Consider the following 21342-nt stretch of genomic DNA (forward strand, 5'->3'; position numbering starts at 1 on the left):
GAAATCATGATATCGATCTTACTGATAGATGTTCCCAAAAGATGGCGTTTTGCTAGCAATGACTTGATTACTCTTGACACTTGCCGACCACTTTTGCTGCTGTTATACTGTTTATGTTGTGGTCCTAAAATCATATCTTTAGCTAATGGAGGTAATATCTGTGGGCGTGTATTTATGTCATCTAAATGTTTTCATACGTTTATGTTTGATGGGATTCAATTCATTGATTGTAATTTTGTTGATTTCTCTAGGAATTACGAAAGTATGTGGCTTGTATTTTACAGCGGTAAGCTAACCTGTATCATTTAGTGAAAACTTTTCTAGAAGATTAGTTCTAAATTACTTTTAATAATTGTGTGCTAATTATATTTTTTAAAGAGTGGATGGCCTCTTGGCTATTGTCATAACTGATCGAGATGGTGTCCCTCTAGTCAAAGGTATATAAATATCTCTGTTTTCTGTTTATCTAAAATTCATAAATTATTTGATCTGACTAGTGGCGCTTGATTCTGCACCAGAAATGGCCCTAAGGCCAAGCTACCTTTCAACTTTTTCAGCCATGTAATGTCTTGTTTCTCGAATATCATTGCCACTATATTTTTAAAAAGCTCCATTTACTTTCCCACAGGGCTACAGATCAAGCTGGAAAGCTCGGTGTGGGAAAAAATAACAAGATAATTTCTATCTATTCAAATTATCAGGTACAATTTACAGGAAAATAAATATAAATAAAAGTTACAGTTTATTCTCTCCGTCATAGGTAATCCAAATAAATAAGAATCCTCTAACCATCAATCTGATTGCCAGCAAAACAGCAAACACTGGGCAGCTGGTTAACTTGGAAAATGACCTATCAGTGGTTGTCAATGATCTAGCTCAAGCAGTTGTTGAAACATGAGGAAAACATCAATTTGATTTATGTTACAATTTGCATCATATCTAAAGTGAGGAATATTTTTCATCAGTATAAACATAAGTTTATTCTTCCAACCATTGTTGTGTTTTCTTTCCGCTGTATAGGGCGTATATTTCTTGACCTTATCTGTCAGTTAGATCAAATATCATCATTGCTGATAGAGCCGTGGCCAATGGCGTTGTTAGTCATCCGATACCATATGGCAAAAACAAAACGAACGTGTCTAATTACACTTGAGAAAATATTGTTTGCCTTTAGTGCTAGCTGTGTTGGAAGAAATTTTGCATCCAATTGTCGTATTTGGATCTGCTTTCATATAGCTCATGAATAGTTATTTTAAAAAACGCCACAAGTGTCAGCGCTGGGTGTGCTCGTCATGACGGAAGGGCTACACAAAGCAGCCTGGGGTATTATTATTGATCGTTGTTTGTAGAACCCGCACAACGACGGGAAGAAGCTGCTCTATCCATTACTGCTGCTGCGTGCGGGACGGTCAACGGTAGGGGAGAAGATAGGCGACTAGCTGCGCTTGCGCGTGTTTCCGTCCGCTGCAGCAAAATATCGTACCCAAGTGGCTCTGCGTCCGGATGGCTTCACGTTTTAGTCCTCCCGAAAAGCTCGTCGACCTCTGATGTGTTTTTACATTTGTTTTCATTTTGAGTTGCGTTAAAAAATTTTGTTTATTTTTGCCTAAACTTTCACCCTTTTCTTCTGTCGGCCTTTCCTCGATCATGGGAATGAGACCCACCTGGATGAGGTTCACGTGCAAATAAGACATTCCCATTCTACTTAAATTCTGTGATTGACAGTTCAATTTAACGTCAACGTCTCCGTGCTGCCAAGGTCGACCTGTTGTATTGTGCAGCATTAAGAAAAATCCGACAGTCTGCGAGACGATGAACAGCTACGTTCAGGTACACAAACAATTTTCTAGACATGAAACTCCTCCTTCTGTAGTACCCCCACTTGATGCAAGAGCTCCTGGCCTGTTATTGTTTCGCTTCTGTTATGTCTCTGGGTTCGTCTTTCCAACCGGGGGAACCCGACTAAATCGATTGCTGGAGTAGAAAACAGACGAAAGACCCCAACTATTTCACCCCTCTCTCTTCGGCTTTCAACCGAAAAAAGATACTAGAACCAATACTTGTAAATCCCCGCTGAACGCAACAAAAAAAAAAAAACTCTCCTGAGATTGTTTTTCATCCGTTTCCCAGAAAGTTGAGAAAGAGCAAAACGAAAGACATTTTCCTGTTTACTCAACAGAAAGGCGATTTTCCCCCCTGTTTTTGATTTATATTTTTTTTTGGTTTCTCGTATTCTATTTGACAGATGACTTGTTACGATCACGGAGGTGTGGAAGAGGACGACAGCTCCATCTTGACGGCGTCAGTCCCGACAGCTGAGACAGCCAACTTTATCAGCCCAACGGTCCACATACGCACGGTACAAAAAAAAACGAAATGCAAACTGATAATAGTTAATACGCCAAAAACTAAATCGATATCTTACAGCCTTCGGTTTGGTCGTTGAAAATTTCTGTCTCCGCCTCCTTAGTTTAAAGACCCATCAAAGCCATTAGGCACACAGCAAATAAGCTTCGCAATTCAATAGGATCATTAGATATTTCCTATCCCCAAAATGTTTTTTTCTGCCAAAACGAGAGCAACAATTCTAAATATAATCAGTGCGCATGATTTTCCCTACTGCATCTCCTTCCTATTTCTTATCCCGTTAAACACATATATATATATTTTTACTACGCCATTACTTCGGGAACCCCTCGGGCCGACGGAAGAGCCTTACCGAAAGTCCAAAACTAAAAATATTTATCCTCATTTCGTGAAAATCCTGTTGCGGGTTCAATCCTTCCGTGATGGGAGACATTCTTTCTCATGCCACTTTGGTCTTTTAGCTTTGAGGAAAGACAGCTGTATTTTCGCACGAAAAACAAAAAAAACACTCGCTTAGGAGATTTGAAAGAAAATAGATACATGAAAATGCTTTATTTTAGTTTCCGGTAGCGGAAGGTGGAGGTACCGGATCGGGTGTCTTATCCTGCTGGGCGCGCATTCGGAATGGCTGGAGATCGCACACGGCGCTGGAGCGGAGCCTGTTGCTGGTGACTTGTGGATTAGTCATGATGATGGCGCTCATCTTACCTGTTCTCCTCTCAGCCTACGTCAACCTGAAATCTAAACAGGACCTTCGTTTACTGCACATTAGCCATCGAAGTGGAACCAGCAACTCTCTAGGTTCGTTTCACCAATTTCTTTGCGTTCATATTTCTACGTCAAATCATATCAGTCATATATTTTTTTTTTTCAACGAGTGCGTCATTCGTTAATCAATGCCCTGGGAACGGTTCCAGACCGAAACAAGAAAAAAAAAATAGATTGCCAATAATGCTATTGCCAAGTCACTCAGTCATAATAGGTGGAAGATGCTATTGCTCCGTTTCATTCTTAATGGGGGAGTCGCATGAAATTAGATTTTTTTTTTTTTTCAGTTATGTCGCTTCTATTCATATAATATTAATGCATCAGTCTCTCAAGAGGCTCTGCGAAGAAGAACGAAAAAAGGGAGTTACATCATTCTTGCCAAAGTCTATGAAAAAAAGATTGAGTGTAGAGAATAACGTGGTTTCTACCGACCCACCAAGTTGATTTCTCGTGAGACATATGTGACCGTATAAAGAAAAATTTATTTCGATCAAGTACAAAAAAAAAAGTAATAAATAATAATAAGTAGACTTACTTATAGCTTGGTTGACTATGCAAATTGTTGTAAAAAGAAATCGGTTATGATAACATTTTTCGTTCTATTATCCTTGAGTGGCTGTCATGACGTTGAATGGAAGCCTTGCAACCACAACGTATAATCCTCTTTTTTATGATGATATGATTGAGATGGGTTATAGACGATAGGTGCGGCTTATGCACGAGCGCTGCGTGCGTGAGCGCTTCTGCGTTGATGATGTCGGCAATGGATACGTCGGTTGATCCTTGTCAGGATTTTTTCCAATACGCGTGTGGCCGATGGATTCGCACGAATCCTATTCCTTCAGGAAAACCCATTTGGGGCACGTTCGATCGACTTTGGCAAGATAACCAGATCGTCATGAAAACCATCCTCGGTGAGCATTTCCTTCGTAATCCAGAATTTTCGTTATCGATATCTCCTCTCTGATTTAATCTTTTTTTTTTTTTACTGCATAGAACAACCAGCAGAATCGTTAGTAAGTGAAGCGGAGAAAAGAGCCCAGCGCTATTATCAATCCTGCCTGGATATTAACGAAACAATGGAAGCGCTAGGTAGCAAACCCATCCTTGAATTACTGACCCAAATCGGAGGATGGTCGGCTATTGAGCCGCGGAATTCAGAAGCCGAGAAACGCTGGGTATTTCAAGAAGCCCTTCAGACAGCCCACAACGTCATGAATATGGGCGGTTTCTTCACATGGGCTGTGGCTGAAGACGACAAGAATTCATCTCGTCACATTATTCAAGTGTTACACACAGATGATGGGCCATTTTGAACGGTGTATATAAAGCTGACTCATTGCATTAACAACAGATGGATCAGAGTGGACTGACACTGCCCAATCGAGATTATTACATCAACAAGACGGAGAACGACGAAATTCTTGTCGCCTATCTGGACTACATGACAAAGGTTTCTGTTCTTTCCCAAATGCAAATTGTAGGAGGTCCCTTTTGCTAGCCGTAGAAAAAGGGGATGTTGCCATGTTTGAAGTGTAACCATTTGAAGTTATATCGCATTGCATTAGGTGGGCGTATTGTTGAGCAGCTCGGTAGATCCACAACAAATTCGTACGGAGATGAAGGACATAATCGAACTGGAGACCCGTATCGCACAAATCACTGTCGCGTCAGCTGAAAGACGAGACGAGGAGAAACTCTATCACGCTCTCACTGTTGCTGATCTGCAAAATCTAGCACCATTCGTTAGTCACTTATTATTCTCTGCTACTTCAATTTGAAAACCACAAAAACTTATTTTTAAAAAATTCCAAATAGCTCGATTGGAATGCTTACTTTCAGTCGGCATTTTCTCAAGTCAACATTTCAATCACACCGTCGCATCCTGTGGTATTCACAACATTATTCATTTCTAAACTAACTAGGTTAGCTGATAAAAATTATTTGATTAGGTCGTCTTCTCGCCAGACTTTCTGCATAACCTGTCTGTAGTAATCGAAGACCTGGTCGTCACAGACAAAGGAAAAAGGTGGACTATTTACCAAATAATTTATCAAGTTTCAAAACTGGAATTGCGTCTACTTCATAGGATGCTCCATAACTACATGGGATGGCATGTTGTCCGCTCTTATTTATCCTATTTGCCAAAGGCATTCAGAGACGCTGGCAAAATTCTACGAAAGTTGTTGATGGGCTCTGATGGTAACGAGGAGACGTGGCGCTCTTGCGTCACAGATACCAACAGCGTGCTGGGCTTCGCCGTCGGTGCCATGTTTGTAAAACAAAATTTTCACGGCGAGTCTAAACCTCTAGCAGAAAACATGATTGCTGCCGTCAAAGAGGCTTTTAAAAATAATTTCGACAATCTTGATTGGATGGATGAGGAAACTCGATTAGCGGCCAGAGATAAAGCTGATGCCATCACCGATATGATAGGTACATGCCTAACTTTTTTCAACAGAACTTTACCGGCTTCAATGCATGATCGAACTGAATTGGATTCACTGATTTGCAGGTTACCCCAAGTTCATTTTGAATCCGCAAGAACTGGACGAGCTGTACGGTGATTTGAAAATCGAATCAAACGAATATTTCCTGAACAACGTTCGTTCAAACCAGTTTGCCTTGCGTCAAAATCTGATTAAACTCAACGAACCTGTCAACAAAACTCTGTAATTTTATTAGCTAATGATATTACCGGAATGCATATTTAATTTTTTTTTTTTTATCGATACAGCTGGGGAATGACCCCTTCGATGGTCAATGCTTACTACACTCCCAACAAGAATCAGATCGTATTTCCGGCGGGTATTCTGCAACAACCATTTTTTGACAATTCATTTCCTTATGCACTAAATTTCGGAGCCATGGGCGTCGTTATGGGTCACGAATTGACGCATGCGTTCGATGATCAAGGGAGAGAATTCGATCGTAATGGTGACTTGGCACCGTGGTGGAATAACGCAACCATCGAACGCTTTCAAAAACGCACAGAATGTCTAGTCCAACAATATTCTTCTTACACTATCAATGGTCAGCCCCTCAATGGGAAACAGACATTAGGTATGTTGAATGTGGTTCGATAAGTGAAGAGAATAAGTCATAAAAAATTCTTCTTGGACTCTTATTTGTTAAGGGGAAAACATAGCTGATAATGGCGGATTGAAAGCAGCTTACCATGCTTTCGATAATTGGGCCGGCAGCAGCGACGATGAGCTCGTCCTGCCCGGACTAAACTTGACTCGCAATCAACTTTTCTTTCTAGCTTTCGCTCAGGTTAGAATTGCTTTACGATTGACATGTTAAACTGTCGCTAAAAAGATTTTAACTGTTGTTAGGTATGGTGCTCTTCGAGTACAAAGGAGGCTCTCCATCTGCAAATATTGAACGATCCACATTCGCCAGCCCGTTATCGGGTGATAGGGCCGGTGTCCAATATGCCTGAATTCGCGTCAGTATTTGAATGCCAATCAGGCACTCCAATGAACCCGAAGAATAAATGCGAAATTTGGTAGCAAGCATAAAACACAACGTGAACGATTATCAAAGTCTGTCGAAGAAATGGTTTTGTAAAATGTTCTATAAATTACCTTTCCGCTGGTTGTTTTTACCATTGATGTTGTATTTATTATGTCAGAAAAATACTACGCCCCTTGCCAAACTAATCATATCGTACAGATGATGTGTCGTCATCCATGATCTCCCAATTATCAGTCAAGGGGTTTCAGTATATTCCTGTGTGTTCTCCGTTATATCATCATCTGTCTTGGTCTATTGCACTATTATTATTGTGTAATAAGTCACACATGAATCAAAACAAAAATGCTAAATATACAGCTAAACGCTTTTCAACAAAATTTTCAGCTGATGTTTAAAAAAAAGGGATTCTTCCTCTTTTGATCGATTGTCACTCTCAAATCGATACAACATGTCAATTAATCGATTACTAATATTGTTTCTTTCCTTTTCTTGAGTAAATAATATAACATGTCGGCGAAAAGTTCAGTCAGCGATATTCTGAGATCTGAATTTTCTCAAATTGACGATAGCATCTATGAATACATCGAAGGTGATTGTTATACTAAGTCTAGTGTTTGTTTTTTCGTATCGTAGTGCTCCTCAAGATTGCCTCGTTCGGATTATTAATCCGAATGCGGTGGGCCATGTGCTCTATGAATAAGTACTAATGGTATATACTGTTCGTCTTGCTTGTTGAACAGGTGTACTTGATGTCGGCGATGATTTCCAGAACTCAAATGAAGTTTATGAGGCGATAGGAGAAGTTCTTCATGAGGTTGCTGCTCACAAAGGGGAGGATGAGATCAGGTACTCTTGCACTCTTTTTACAGGCATCCAAACGTACATGTACAATGTGACATTGCCCCTTAATTTAGACTGTTTGAATTAGAAAACTGTGCCAACGGCTCCTGACTGTTTTGAAACCTGGCTTGGTTGATGGCCAACAGAATGGAGTACATTCTAGTACCAATGGAGGTGAAAGAAAACTTCTTAACAATCCAGTCATGTTGAGTGATGCTGCCTCATTCATGAGGGATAATGATGGAGAGGCTCCAGCTGCAAGTATATGGAACAAACCCAAGGGAGAGGAAATGGTTGGTGGTCTTGATCATATTTTCATTAATCTTTGGTTAAATGAAATTATTCTTGATTAGAAAGTGGACACAAAGAAGCTGGAAAAAGCTGAAGCCAAGCTGCAACAGAAGCAACAGATAAAAAAAGAGAAGAATTCCAATGCACCTTCAAATGCTACCGCCTCACAAGTGTTGACGAAAAAAGAAACCAGAATGGAAGCAAAGGGCACCAACAATTGCAAAGATATTCGTATTGAAAATTTTGATATTGCCTATGGGGATAAGTAAGGAAATAACATTATTATTTGATTGCATCATACTTTATCAGACTGTTCTTTATGTTTGCAGATTGCTTTTGCAAGGCAGTGATCTTTCCCTGGCCCATGGCCGGCGTTATGGTTTTGTTGGGCGAAATGGACTTGGGAAAACTACGTTACTCCGAATGATTTCATCGTAAGGAAACACTGAAACATTATTCACTATTTATGTATCTTGCTAACTTTTCTTGTTTTCTACCTGTTTTGGTATTTCACAGAGGACAACTACGGATCCCGTCACACATTTCTATATTGCATGTTGAACAGGAAGTTGTTGGTGACGATACTCCGGCAATCCAAAGCGTCTTGGAGTGCGATTTCAAAAGAGAAGCTTTATTAAAAGAGGAAAAAGAGCTTAATGAAAAAATTAATGGCCCTAGCGCAGATCCTGAAATGAGTGCAAGACTATCCCAAATCTATATCGAACTTCAAGCTATCGATGCCGACAAAGCACCAGCAAGAGCAGCACAAATTTTGGCTGGTCTTGGTTTCTCCCCAGAGGGACAGTTAAGAGCGACAAAAACATTTTCAGGTGGTTGGAGGATGCGTTTGGCTTTGGCGAGAGCCCTATTTTCAAAGTACGATCGTATTGTGGAATTTATGTAGAAAAAGTTTTAAGTCTTTTCTCGCGTTTTAGGCCAGATTTGCTCCTTCTCGATGAACCGACAAACATGTTGGACATGAAAGCTATCATTTGGCTTGAAGATTATCTTCAAAATTGGCCTTCCACGTTGCTTGTTGTATCTCACGACCGAAATTTCCTGGATTCTGTTCCTACTGATATTATTTTTCTACATTCTCAATGTCTAGAAAGCTATAGGTAACTATCCATTTTCCTTTGTTCTGTTCTTGTGCTTTTCATTGTGTTTTACACTTGGAGCAGAGACCTGAACAGAAACAGAGCACTAATCCATTTGTCTCATTGCTTTACAGAGGTAATTACGAGAACTTTGTTCGGTCGAGAACTGAGAAATTCAAAAATCAACAGAGAGAATACGAGGCCCAGCAACAATTGAGGGAGCATGTCCAAGAGTTTATCGATAAATTCCGTTATAACGCCAAGAGAGCTTCGTTAGTTCAAAGTAAAATTAAAATGTTGGAGAAATTGTAAGTTCATAATAATTGCAGCTAAACTGCATGTTTTACCCTTATGTTTTCTTGATGGTAACCACTTTTCTCCTTCCAGGCCTGAATTAAAACCCGTAGAAAAGGAGGTCGAGGTAATTCTCAGGTTCCCTGAAGTCGAGCCTATCGCGCCCCCCGCCATTCAGTTGGACGAAATGTCTTTCTGGTATAGTATTCTCAGTTCATTTTTGTATGGCTTATGACGTCGGGGATGTTCACCACAAGCTCAAAGTCGTTTGTGGGCTTATTCTGTGAGTTTTAGATACAAACCCTAATAACTTACCATGTGGGATGAATTTACATGTAGGTACACTCCCGGGAAAACTATTCTAAGCCGCGTCAATCTGTCTGCTGGCTCCGATTCTAGGATTTGCATTGTAAGTTTAAACAAAGACGCATTTGTCCTAGTCATAATCTCCTACCATAAACCTTCTTTTATTTTTAAGGTTGGTGAAAATGGTGCTGGCAAAACTACTCTCTTGAAGATTCTTACCGGAGAATTGAATCCTTCATCCGGAATGAGACATAATAGCAGACACTTACGCATAGGTTATTTTAGTCAGCATCACGTTGATCAACTTGATTTGTCACTATGTCCTGTCGAGCTGCTTCAGACCAAATTTCCTGGTGAGTGACGACGTCATTCCTTTGATAAATGTATTTACTATTGATGCTAATTGTCTTGGTTGATTCAGGCAAGCCCATCGAAGAATACCGGCGCTTGCTAGGTAGTTTTGGTGTATCCGGTGATCTGGCCCTTCAGAATATTGCGAGTCTGTCAGGAGGCCAAAAATCCCGCGTTGCTTTCGCTGTATTGGGAACTGCGCGGCCCAATTTCCTCATCCTCGATGAACCGACCAATCACTTGGATATTGAAACAATTGAAGCCCTTGGAAAGGCTTTGGGAAAATATCAGGTGAGTTCGATCGCTCTCTTTTTTTTATGGTGGTAATCTTTATCTTACGATTGTTTTATAGGGTGGCGTCGTTCTAGTTTCTCACGACGAACGGCTTATCCGAATGGTATGCAAGGAGTTGTGGGTCTGCGCCAATCAGTCGGTACGATCGATCGATGGTGGTTTCGACGAGTACCGCAAGATGGTACAGAAAGAACTCCAAGAGGTCAACAAATAGCTTAATTAATTGTAAATAAGCCCCTATTGGTTAACCGAATTTTTTTTAACCTGTTACCTTACGGATCTTATTGCTTTTTGGTCAAAATGCGATAGTTTTTTTCGACACATACACAATTCAAGCTGTAACGGCAATAAAAAAAAAGACATTTGCTGATTTTTTTTTGTCTAATTTTGTATCTATCAAAGTTAAGTCAAAAGGTTTCGCATATTACTTGTCTTATTCTGAAAATTATAGAGTAGTCTGGCCTTGTCGCTCGCTTTGCTGGCAAGGGTACACCCACAGCTACAGAGTGAGAAGCTCATGTGGCAAATTCTTGTTCACCAACTTTATCTTGCAATCGTTAACGGTTATCAAAATGGGTTTTAAGTTTTAATAAGAATTTTTCCTTATGAATTCCAATTTATCGGTGGTGTACTAGTCACTGTGTAAAGAGCGTCAAAAGTACGCATGCAGAAAAAAGAGTGGACGTGTCCACATTATTTTTTCAAAAGCAGTTTCCATTTTCAGAAGTAACAAAAGGATTGTGGAGATATCGGGGATCGAACCCGAGGCCTCTCACATGCGAAGCGAGCGCTCTACCACTGAGCTATATCCCCATATCTTAACTTTCATGTGTACCTTATTTAAAAGTCAGCATGATTTTATGTACACAAATCGTAAATGTATTACATTTATTGGATCAATCAAACTATATTATTGGGCAAGTGAAATTCATAAAATTGCAAGGAGCGCTTACAAAGTTGCACATCCGTGCGTGTGAAACATTGTAAATAACCTCGCCCAACAAACTGGCTAATACAACATAGGTACACTGGAGGATTCCGTGACACGTGATGATTTCAGTTCCAAGTATGTATTTAAGATTTAAAAAATCAAGTAAAAAGTCATAAAACGTGTTGTAAAAGAAACAATGATGGAAAATTTAGATGCTCGGTAGTTGCTACGTGCACACGTGTCATAGTGTTTCTTCGCGTGTGACTGCTACGTAGCTTCTCTCGTTTGCAAGCGAAACAATTACGTAATTGCCCAATATTCTTACGTTTAACATATTTGGATTTAAAACTGCGTGAACGATTAATGGGCTTATCTTTTATAGTTTCTTTTTAAGACCTCATTCCGTTTCTTCATTGTGTATCATAATTTTTTTTTTATTATTTTTCGTATATGTTCTATTTTTCAGTATCCTTCACCGTTAATAACCATTTCTCAGTCATTGCGTTTTTAAGACCTCGTCGAATATATACATTGTTTGGTCGATAAAGACAGGTGCAATGCTGCATTCCTCGTTGGTTGTGTAGTCAGGGTTACTCGGATAACAATACACCATCGCCACTGACTAAGTTTTTGTATATGAACTTGCAGATACCTGCCGAATCGCAGTATTAACCAACCTGAGTTCAACCTGTCAACACCATGGATGATCAAACGGTTGACAAAATCTTCGCTGGTTCTCTGGGCACCCTGCCCCCAGTCAGTTCTAAAATTGTTCGTATCTTCACAAGTTCGACCTTCACAGGTAACGTAAAAAAAGGGGGGGAAGAAAGAACGAAAAGGCTTCTCCACCTCTTCCATGTGGCATGTTTCTTACCCATTCTCTTTTCTATTCATCTTTTTGGCGCGCATGGGCAGACACTTCAATGGAACGAAACACACTGATGGCCACAGTCTATCCCAAATTAAAAGAGTACTGCAGAGAAAAACATGGATTGGAATTTCAAGTAGGAAAATTAATGCCAAGTGAATCTTATCCAATCATCGAATGTGTGCTACAAGCCAGAGTTATCATCACTTGATCGTACGTTTCAGGTCGTCGACATGCGTTGGGGTGTTCGTGATGAAGCTACCGACGATCACATGACCACTGAGCTGTGCATGAAAGAGATTGAAAATTGTCAACGCTTATCTATGGGACCCAATTTTGTGGTAATGTATTTGATTATTTGAAATTGTTTGTTTTGTACAGTTCGTTCACTGTCATATGATTTGTGTAGGTATTTCTCGGTCAAAAATATGGCTACCGTCCTATACCTACATACATCTTAGCTTCGGAATTGGCCCAGTTTCGCGAGGTTCTCCTAACCATGGGCCAGGAAGTCATATTACTGGACACGTGGTACAAAAAAGATTCAAATGCTGTGCCGCCCATTTGCATTCTTCAACCGATTTCCTCCATTCTCGTTAATTTTAACAACAAAGTAAGTTCTTCACTCCGATCAACCGGATCGTTTATTCCGAATAAATGTAAATGTAAAGTACATAACGAATAAATTATTCGTTATGTACTTTGTTGCATTAATCTGTCTTCACGACAATTATTTTTAAATTGTAGAGAGTACCAAAGTTACAACAAGAAGATCAAGCCAAATGGTGGGATACTCTTGATCGAATGCAAAAATTATTACGTAAAGCTGCCACTACACTATACAGTCAAGGACAACTCGATTTCGATTCGATGCATAATTATTTAATGTCAGGTGAGATATTAGACCTGGATAAGGGACGTTCAAAACGAACTATAAAATTAACTTTCAATTTGTTTCACTAGTCACGGAAAGAGAGGTCATTAATGGATTGTTGAAAGTGCGCAATACTAAGAATCACGTCTTGGCTTACGTTCGCTACATAAACAACATAAATCTGCAAAATTTAAGAAGAGCAGGTCTATTTATTGACATTGCTAACAGAGCCCTCGATGCAGAAGCCGTTCGATTGCTAGCCAATCTTCGAGACGAAAGGTTACCGGCCAAAATCGAACCATCCAATCTAATGAGGTACACTTACGAATGCTATAATTTAAATGATTAAAAATTTGTAAAATTATGCTTGTTAATAGATATACTGTTGAATGGATCGGCCGTGATGGCTTGGGAAATGATACCCATGACGAATATTTGCAAAATTTCATTTCCCACTTTTACCGAAATATTGCCCGATTGGTTGACAGGGCTATGCGGAAAGAAGATTCTAGTCCTCAAGGCCAGATTGTCACGGAGATTCTCCAACATCTTCACGCGTGCAACAATTCCGTGAAAGTGTTTTACGGACGTGAGAATGATTTGGAAAAAGTTCGCCGTTACATCTTGGGTCCTTCCATTCAGCCTCTGACTCTTTTTGGAGCCGGAGGTTGTGGCAAAACATCATTACTGGCCAAATCGGCTAGTCTGATTGTCACCTGGTTGAGCGAATTCCTTGAAAGTAAGCCTTACATTTGCTAGCCAATAGGCAGCATTGATTAAAAATTGGTATTCACTTTCCTTTGATGATAGATGGACATGGTGGATCTAACCCACCTCCTGATACTCGTCGACGTGGAAGTAACATTAACGGACAAGGGGAAGGCCAGGCTAATAGAAAAGGAGGAGATACAGATCGTAGCGAGAGCGGTAAAGGTGATAGTCAGAACGATATTGGTACCACCTGGAAGGAAGAAGTGGTGTCTTGTACGGATTCCGGAAGAACGAGTCCATTACAAGGTACAACTCCTGGAACACAAAGCCGGAGGAGTAGCCGAACGAGTGCAACGTTATCACGACAAGAATCAGAAGATTTAGCCAGTAGCAATAGCAGCCGCCGTCAAAGTTCCAGTGGCGTCTTTAGTCCAGTGTCGACCGTAACTGACGGTGATATCCTTATTTAAAAACAAAATTTTGTTCAAAACTTATTGCTGTTTTAATTAACAGGTCAAAGTAGTCACAGAGGTTCCATCGCTCTTAGTACTCCTATACAAGAACATATAGATCCAGAGCCAGCAAGTCCATCAGTTAACAAAATTAATAAGCCAATTAAACCCGTTTTGATCATGCGCTACCTTGGAACAACACCTGATTCCAGTGCTATCACGCCCATGTTGATTTCCCTTTGTCAGCAAGTAATTAACGTCAATTCACAGATTCAGCCTTTGAAATAACATTCTTTCTTCATGACAGATTTCATATAACTACATGGTTCCTTTTGATGCCATTCCGGATGATTTGGTGCCATTAACGGCGTATTTTAAACAACTGTTGGCCTTGGCTACTAGGGAACAGCCTCTCCTAGTTTTCCTGGACTCTGTCGATCAAATCGGTAGTTTAATTTGAAAAAAAAGACTACTGCATCTAACGTTGCATTCATTGCTGAAGGTAATCTATTTGCTAAATTCAGGTGGGGCTCAAGATGCAAATAAGATGGCTTGGCTACCTACCCGTTTACCACCCCATTGTAAGATCGTAGTGTCTTGCGTCTACGAGCCTGAAAATCCCGAAATTTCTAAGGATTGTCAAACACTACGCCGGATGATCGATGACGAAGACAATTTCATTCACGTATTGGCCCTGGGCGAAGAACTAGCATCGCAAGTTATACGGTAAATTACAATTGCAATGGTTCCTTTTTAAATAATACGACAATAATTTTCTTACAGACATTGGATGCGCAACAGTCATCGTGATTTGACAAATTATCAATGGCGTGTCGTATCGAACGCTATTGCCCGTTGTTCTTTGCCGATTTTTGTTAAATTGGTTTTTGCAGAGATATGCAGATGGAAATCGTATTCACGTGCGCAGGAAACACACCTGGCCTCTAATGTTATGGACAGCATTATGATGCTGTTTGAACGAATCGAAATTCAAGTACTACAATACCTTTAAACAATTAACCTGACAGTATTTAAACGTTAGTAATTTTCATAGCATGGACGGATTCTTGTGTTCCATGCGTTAGCCTATATTACAGCATCAAAGAGTGGACTTTCAGAAACGGAATTAGAAGATTTACTTTCACTGGATGATCGTGTTCTTGACGACGTATACCAGTATCACATGCCACCTGTGCGAAGGATTCCACCTTTGCTGTGGACGCGCATCCGTAACGATCTGCCCAATTATCTATCAGAACGAGAGGCTGATGGGGTCTCAGTGCTCAATTGGTACCACAGGTAATTTGAATTTAATTCTCCATTATCGGCACGTGAATCGTGGGGTTCTAGCTCAGTGGTAGAGCGTTCGCTTTGCATGTGAAAGGCCCAGGGTTCGATCCCCTGGAGCTCCAGTGTTTTTACCTCCTGTTAAGAGTAAAACTTGAAGCTTAAACGTGTCGTATACCATTATTCAAATTGGTTACGTGTACTAACTTGAAGATATTCTAAACGTTTTCAGACAATTCAAAGAGGCAGCAAAGGAACGTTATTTTAAAAACCAGAACTTGGCAAATTATTTTCATTCTTCTATTGCCGAATATTTTATGGGCACCTGGGGTGGCGGCAATCCTAAGCCCTTCAAATATACCGAAATTCAACGAATGCGGTATGCTGCTACGCTTGTAGTTTAGTTGTTTTCTGTTTGTTTGTTTTTTGGTTAAAGAATGTTTCTTTAAAGATTTAATTTAGCGGAAAAAGAAGGCGAAGCTGATCGTAAAGTGCCCCTTCAACCGCTGGTGTTTGTCGGTAAGGACGGCAAAGTGTCTCGCTACAATCTACGCAAGGTAAATTAAGAACAGGAGTGTGCGAAATTAATTCCAATAATTATATTTGGCTATTTTTGTTAACTGTTTTTCTAGTTTGGAGAGCTACCGTATCATTTAGTTCGTGCCAGACGACTAGACGATCTTTTCCATAATGTCTTGTTTCATTACCAGTGGCTCCATGCCAAATTATCGTCCTGTCCACTGCAGGCCGTCCTGTCCGATTTTGAAGATACATGCAACAATCTGGAGGACCGTGAAATATCCAGGTTTGACTCAACTTTGCATGGACAATTAGTTTTCGCTTTAAAAACCTATAAAACCATCACGTGCATCACTACATCTTTTAAATAGATTATAGGTCTAACTAACAAAATGTTTGTATAAACTAACCAATTCTAAAAGTAGTTAGCAAATTGTGAAACTGAAACTGAATGTGTGCTACGCTAAACATAATCAAATTTCATTTGAATTTTAAAACTTGAAAAAGTAATAATTAAACAAAACATCCTCACTTTGCACAATCGTGTTCCACGCACACACACAAAATTCACTCGTCGAAAAAATCATCAGAGAGACTGTCCGCCTAACCACGAGGTAAAACAAACTCTATGCTGTATTATTCGTTGTTATTTTGATATAATTTTAAAGCTTTCCTTAACTGGATTCTAACCCTTTTTTAAAAATAATTCCTTAATTTGCGGATGCCATTTAACTATGGTCAAATCCACCTGATATTAGTGAAACTTGAAGGTCCCCCTAAAAGCTAGATAAACCAATAATGGAAGTTTGATGCATTTAATAATGTAAATATTGGTCATTAAAGGGAATTGATGCTTGTAGCCGATGCTCTGCGTCTTGGAGGAGCCATTTTAACGCAATACCCTGACCTGGTGAATTTTCCTGAACCTAGTTCAAATTTTTAGAGCTTAACTGATTCCCACTGAGGATGTGTACATGCATTTCGATTTTAGCTGGCCTCGCAACTCATTGGGCGTTTGCTGCCTGAAGCTGGAGCCAATTTGAATGTCCGTCGGCTTCTGGAACAGTGCGATAAAGAAGGAATCAATCATTGCGCCCTGATGCCCACAGCACACTGCCTTCACACACCTGGAGGTCCTTTAAAGGTATCGCGTGAATGAAATTCTGTAGTTGAATGGATTAAAGGCATTTAAATTACGTTTATTAAGTATTCATTGGAAGGACATCAATTTGCCGTGTTTGGTGTGTGCCTGACATCAGATGCTCGCTTCGTTGTTTCCGTCTCCAACAAATTTCTCATTTGGGATTTATCGACTTCAGATTTAACGAGGGCTGTTAATCCAGGCATCGAAGGTGTGTTCCAGGTATTTCACTGCTATGTTATCTCATATTTTCCATTGTCTCAGTTAAGTAATTTGAACCTTATCAGGGTCTGATACTCAGTCCAGACGATCGCTTTGCTGCTGCCTGGACAAACAACAGTCAGGTATATACGTACCTACTATGAATACGCAAACTTTAATTAATTCAATAATATAAAAATTTGTTTTTCAATGTAGACCATCTTACTGAACTTGTTAACCAGCGAGCAGATCGTGATCAACAATCCACTTCAAGAAGATGAGACTGTTGGAGGCGCTTGTTTGCTCGATACTCATTGCGTTTTGTACGGTCAAAGTCAGTGGGTATTGCTGACCATGCAAGGCGTGGCTGTGGAGATCCACCGTGAGAGATGCAAAGATCCGCAGTTCCAGTTACTCGCAATGGATTTTGAATCGCATGGAAATTATCACGTCATCTTTTGGACGGGTGATTTGGATGATAAGCGTTTGATAATGCAAACTGTGAACGATGGTCATCGGACGAGCCCTCTTGAACTTCACAGTGCTATGGTAATGAACCGGAAGCGGGATATCCTTTACGCCTGTGCCGATCTAAATAGTTCCAGCGTTTCCGTCTTTAAACTGAACGGTAAAAAACAATTCTGGATTAAATCAATCTCATACTAAACTTTTTTTATTTTTTAAATTGTGCAGTAGGGGACCAACCAACCGGAAATAATAGGAAAGGTCGTAACTGCGATGTTCCAGCCGGATTGGAACCGGGCCAACGCGAATGGACCAAGGGCAACGTCCTCGATGGCGATGACTTTCTTCTACAGTTGAGTCTAAGTGAAACTGAGAATCATGTGCTGGGTACAACGGCGTTAGGTTTCTGCATATGGAACGCTGCTGATTTTGAAAAACAGACAGCGAACGCAAAAAGAATAGACTTAAAACTGCCCACTGGAGTCCGCAATATTTCCGTCAGCCTATTACAGTCCAACAGCATCATCCTCAGCAAGAACGACGAATTCGCCGTGGCCGGTGTTAGGTTTGGACTGTTGGCCTTTGAATTAAATGCAAATTTTAATTTTATTGAACGTAATGCAATAGGAAAAATCTCTACGTTTGGAAAATTCCTAGCGGTCAACTAGTCAAAGTTTTAGATGCTCATTTTGGCAGAATCCTGGCCATAGTTCCCTACACAGTGGGACCATGGAATTCGGTAACGTATTTATTTTAAAATTCAATTAGAAATCTTGTTCATTCATTGATTGTGTAGGTCATTACGTCTTCAATCGACCGAAGTGTCAAAGTCTGGAATTTGAACAACGTCTTTGAACAGGTCCACGTCATCGACCGTCACGAACTGCAAATTGATTCCATTAGGTAGTCCGTTTTTAATTGAACGATAAAGTTAAATGAATGAAACCAATTTCATTCAGCTTGTGCCAAACAACTGGGGTGGCCGTGACGGTGACCCGTGGCTGCGTTGGTGTGTGGCACATTTTAACAGGCAAACTGATGGACAAATTAGCGTACAACGCCCTGGGGGCTATCGTCACTCACGCGTTAATCACGAAGGATGGCAGGTAGGTTATTTATCTTCATTAATAAAAATTCATTCATTAAATTTTCCAATGGGTTTAGACATATTCTCGCTGCCGAGTCTGGTAGCATCATAATTTGGGAATGGCCCAATCGACGCGCATTCTTCAAAGTTGAACAGCCCTCCATCAAACAAATTATGCTAATGGATGAGGATACGAGATTCTTGACCGCGTCTCGTTTAGGACCACCTAACGAAGGAAAAGCTGTTGTAGTCGTCAGGTATTGCTTCATAATTATAATTGTAATTTTCACAATTTAAATTGAGTTGCAAACAGAGATTGTCCCAATGGCGTGGCTTTGTACGAAGTGGAAGTTCCTGTGCGCACATTCCGTCCAGCGATTATTACCAACGATGGTCTTATGCTGGTCATGCTGGGACACGAAAAAAATCGAGATTATATCTACGTCTTCCAGTCCCAAACGGGCGTTTTAATGCACAAATTTATCCCACGCTATCAAGGCGCAAAGAAAGATCAAGCGGGTCAGCTGATACCCGTGCCGGGCAAAGCCACTCAAGTGGCTTTGATGGATCAAGACAAAGGTATGTCCGCATAAAATAAATTACTGCACTCGATCTGATATCGGAAATTGAACGATTTCAAGGGGTCGTATTCGACGTTCGTACCAAGAAACATATCCGCACTATCCGTCGATGGAGTGGCCAAGTTACCAAAGACGGACGTTTAGGGCTTTACGCTCCTTCGCGAGGCGGACTGGAATTGGTAAAACGATAGTTTAACGTGTGTTGTTTTCCCTCCTCAAATTGAAATTGCATTTCAGATTGAATTGCGGTCGAGTTCGACTGTTTCGCAATTGATTTCTCGTTCGGCGGAAGGTGTATTCACCAATGTGACAAGCTTTAACGCCACAGATCAATACGTTCTCTATTACCATAGTGGACATAAGACCCTACGCGTTTTCAGAGTCCTCGATGGTCAAATGCTGGCCAATTATCGATTGGCAGCTGAGCTAACGGCTATTGAAACAACAACGGATGGCCGTTGTGTCGTGATCGGCACGTTGGATGGTTGTCTGTCCGTCCTCGCCATCGCAGATCCAACGGTACCTGGATCGTTCCAGTTCCTTGCGTCGTTGCCTTCGCGTACCAGACAAACGCGTATTCCATCAGCTATTAGTGGTGAATCGAGTGATCGTCACGACGGACAAGATGCTAATAAGAGAGCGAGGAAAAATGAAAAAGAAGGAGGTTCGCATATAACCCTTAAAGCGGCCGCAACGGTAGCGGCTTCCTGGGCCAAAGCAACTCAAACAAATAAAACAGGTACTGTCCAGAGCGTGACGTCCAAGGCTTGCGTCCTTTCTTAAATGTTTATTTGTTATACACATAAAAAAATTTAAATTGCACGTTTAAATTTGATTGTCTTTAATGCTGATGATGTCATATGTGGATAGTATATAACCTCAAACTAACTTCTTTCAATTTGAATAATCAACAAACCACGGAATTCTAGTGGGTGGTGGTGTTTGTTTTTGTATTTTTACTTCCCTATTGATTTTCTAAAGAAGAGTTAGATAACAAAGGACCTGATTTGTCGGCGTGACTCAAGTAGTTGCTGATTTCATTTTTATTTTATCGGAGCAAAACGTGAACGATGTTGGTCGTGGGGTTTACGTAAATATTTGCCAGACTGGATGGTTGTTTGCTGCTAACGTTGCATAAGTAAGCAGACAGCTGCAAATAAACAAAATAACACATTTACATTGACATGTAAATGGTTCAAATGAGGACATAGGGCGGCGAAAAAAATGTCACGACCTTAACGGCTCGTACACTTAAGTTTGTAACATATGGATCTAATCCATAAGACGTTTCTATCCTTTATTATTGCATAACATTTTTCTTTTATCATTCCGGAACTTTTCGCTGGAAAGATATGAGAGAGGAAGAGTCTACATGGACTTATTTCACGCTACGTCTCGTTCTCTCATCTTTCAAAATGTTTGTGCAAAACAATGGTCTTATTTACCAAGTTATTCGTAGTGCGTTCCTTACATCTCTAGCATTATTAACAGCTTAATGTTTTTCCTGTTGTCAACTTGTGAGTTATTAATGCGAGTATAATGAGTTGGCATGTTAATCGACCATCTTATGCAACCCATTATGGTAAATGTATCAGGATGTCAATTACGGATGGCCGGTAAAAGAAATCCCACTGAATAACAGAAGAAGAAGATTCCGAAGTAAAAAACCGAATCTGGAAGCGCAATTAGAAATAATTCGATTCTGATGGATGATGACAGGAATCTTTAAAAACTAGGGAAACCGATGACCACATCGACCTATTGAAAGCATCCATCGTTAATGCCGTCTAGTTTCTTCCGTCACTGGAAGAGTGACGAGTCGATCATGCAAAGTCGACAGCCGTACTTATATGTCTGATTGGATCATGGAAATCGTATCAAGAGCTACATGATTTTTCAGGGATAAGAGAGAATCATTAAGGGAAACGGTGGATGCAAAAATTAGGGTACATTCGATCCAGCTGGTGATATCCTTTCTCTAATCTTTTCAGCTAAAATTGAATCAAACTCAAATTGTATACGAAATAAAGGAACAGCGAAGACAGAGAAAATAGGTTGGCAAATCGACAAGACTTGAATTTGTCGAAACGATCGTCATTTGTTTTCATTTTCGTCGTTGAATACGATTAAAAATGAA

At 40.3% G+C, this 21342-nt stretch overlaps 4 protein-coding genes and 2 non-coding genes across 9 annotated transcripts; 5 read left to right on the forward strand and 1 right to left on the reverse strand.

Moving 5' to 3' along the window:
• Nucleotides 1-24: 24 nt before the first annotated feature.
• Nucleotides 25-1160, forward strand: LOC116919027 (ragulator complex protein LAMTOR3-A). The gene is made up of 7 exons (XM_032924878.2): nt 25-151; nt 252-286; nt 379-437; nt 498-561; nt 629-701; nt 761-944; nt 1021-1160. Exons 1-6 carry the CDS (start codon nt 146-148, stop codon nt 896-898), a joined length of 375 nt encoding a protein of 124 aa, XP_032780769.1. The 5' UTR covers nt 25-145; the 3' UTR covers nt 899-944; nt 1021-1160.
• Nucleotides 1161-1307: 147 nt separating this feature from the next.
• Nucleotides 1308-6992, forward strand: LOC116919025 (endothelin-converting enzyme homolog). Its single transcript, XM_032924875.2, has 14 exons — nt 1308-1830; nt 2246-2359; nt 2928-3168; nt 3834-4049; nt 4132-4421; nt 4490-4588; nt 4704-4880; nt 4954-5025; nt 5088-5164; nt 5225-5571; nt 5651-5807; nt 5873-6198; nt 6272-6411; nt 6474-6992. The coding sequence occupies exons 1-14, from the start codon at nt 1813-1815 to the stop codon at nt 6648-6650; spliced, it is 2451 nt and encodes an 816-aa protein (XP_032780766.1). The 5' UTR covers nt 1308-1812; the 3' UTR covers nt 6651-6992.
• Nucleotides 6993-7059: 67 nt separating this feature from the next.
• LOC116919028 (ATP-binding cassette sub-family F member 3) lies at nt 7060-10459 on the forward strand. Of its 2 annotated transcripts, XM_032924879.2 has the most exons (13): nt 7060-7204; nt 7356-7461; nt 7544-7748; nt 7809-8011; nt 8076-8180; nt 8263-8622; nt 8682-8864; nt 8978-9151; nt 9231-9335; nt 9477-9546; nt 9616-9796; nt 9865-10085; nt 10147-10459. In XM_032924879.2, exons 1-13 carry the CDS (start codon nt 7123-7125, stop codon nt 10300-10302), a joined length of 2151 nt encoding a protein of 716 aa, XP_032780770.2. In that variant the 5' UTR covers nt 7060-7122; the 3' UTR covers nt 10303-10459. The 2 variants fall into 2 exon arrangements, with proteins under 2 accessions (XP_032780770.2, XP_032780771.2); XM_032924880.2 differs by lacking the exon at nt 7060-7204 and having other exon boundaries at nt 7354-7461; nt 7530-7748.
• A 370-nt stretch (nt 10460-10829) lies between these two features.
• Nucleotides 10830-10901, reverse strand: Trnaa-cgc. The gene has a single exon. It is a non-coding gene; the product is annotated as a tRNA-Ala (tRNA).
• Nucleotides 10902-11408: 507 nt separating this feature from the next.
• On the forward strand, nt 11409-20382 carry LOC116918278 (NACHT and WD repeat domain-containing protein 2). Of its 3 annotated transcripts, none has more exons than XM_032923945.2 (30): nt 11409-11821; nt 11935-12023; nt 12112-12228; nt 12297-12500; nt 12635-12779; nt 12851-13076; nt 13139-13500; nt 13572-13925; nt 13986-14173; nt 14232-14370; nt 14449-14650; nt 14708-14918; nt 14979-15223; nt 15444-15590; nt 15663-15768; nt 15844-16016; nt 16321-16344; nt 16574-16640; nt 16722-16874; nt 16938-17093; nt 17159-17215; nt 17289-17700; nt 17769-18102; nt 18165-18276; nt 18334-18440; nt 18497-18643; nt 18702-18881; nt 18938-19203; nt 19266-19384; nt 19443-20382. In XM_032923945.2, exons 1-30 carry the CDS (start codon nt 11719-11721, stop codon nt 19986-19988), a joined length of 5691 nt encoding a protein of 1896 aa, XP_032779836.2. In that variant the 5' UTR covers nt 11409-11718; the 3' UTR covers nt 19989-20382. The 3 variants fall into 3 exon arrangements, with proteins under 3 accessions (XP_032779836.2, XP_032779835.2, XP_032779838.2); XM_032923944.2 differs by having other exon boundaries at nt 11410-11821; nt 17766-18102; XM_032923947.2 differs by lacking the exon at nt 16321-16344 and having other exon boundaries at nt 11410-11821; nt 17766-18102.
• Trnaa-ugc lies at nt 15265-15336 on the forward strand. Its single transcript has one exon. It is a non-coding gene; the product is annotated as a tRNA-Ala (tRNA).
• Nucleotides 20383-21342: the final 960 nt, after the last annotated feature.

The sequence above is a fragment of the Daphnia magna genome, linkage group LG3, assembly GCF_020631705.1.
Source record: "Daphnia magna isolate NIES linkage group LG3, ASM2063170v1.1, whole genome shotgun sequence".
In the NCBI taxonomy this organism is placed as follows: domain Eukaryota; kingdom Metazoa; phylum Arthropoda; class Branchiopoda; order Diplostraca; family Daphniidae; genus Daphnia; species Daphnia magna.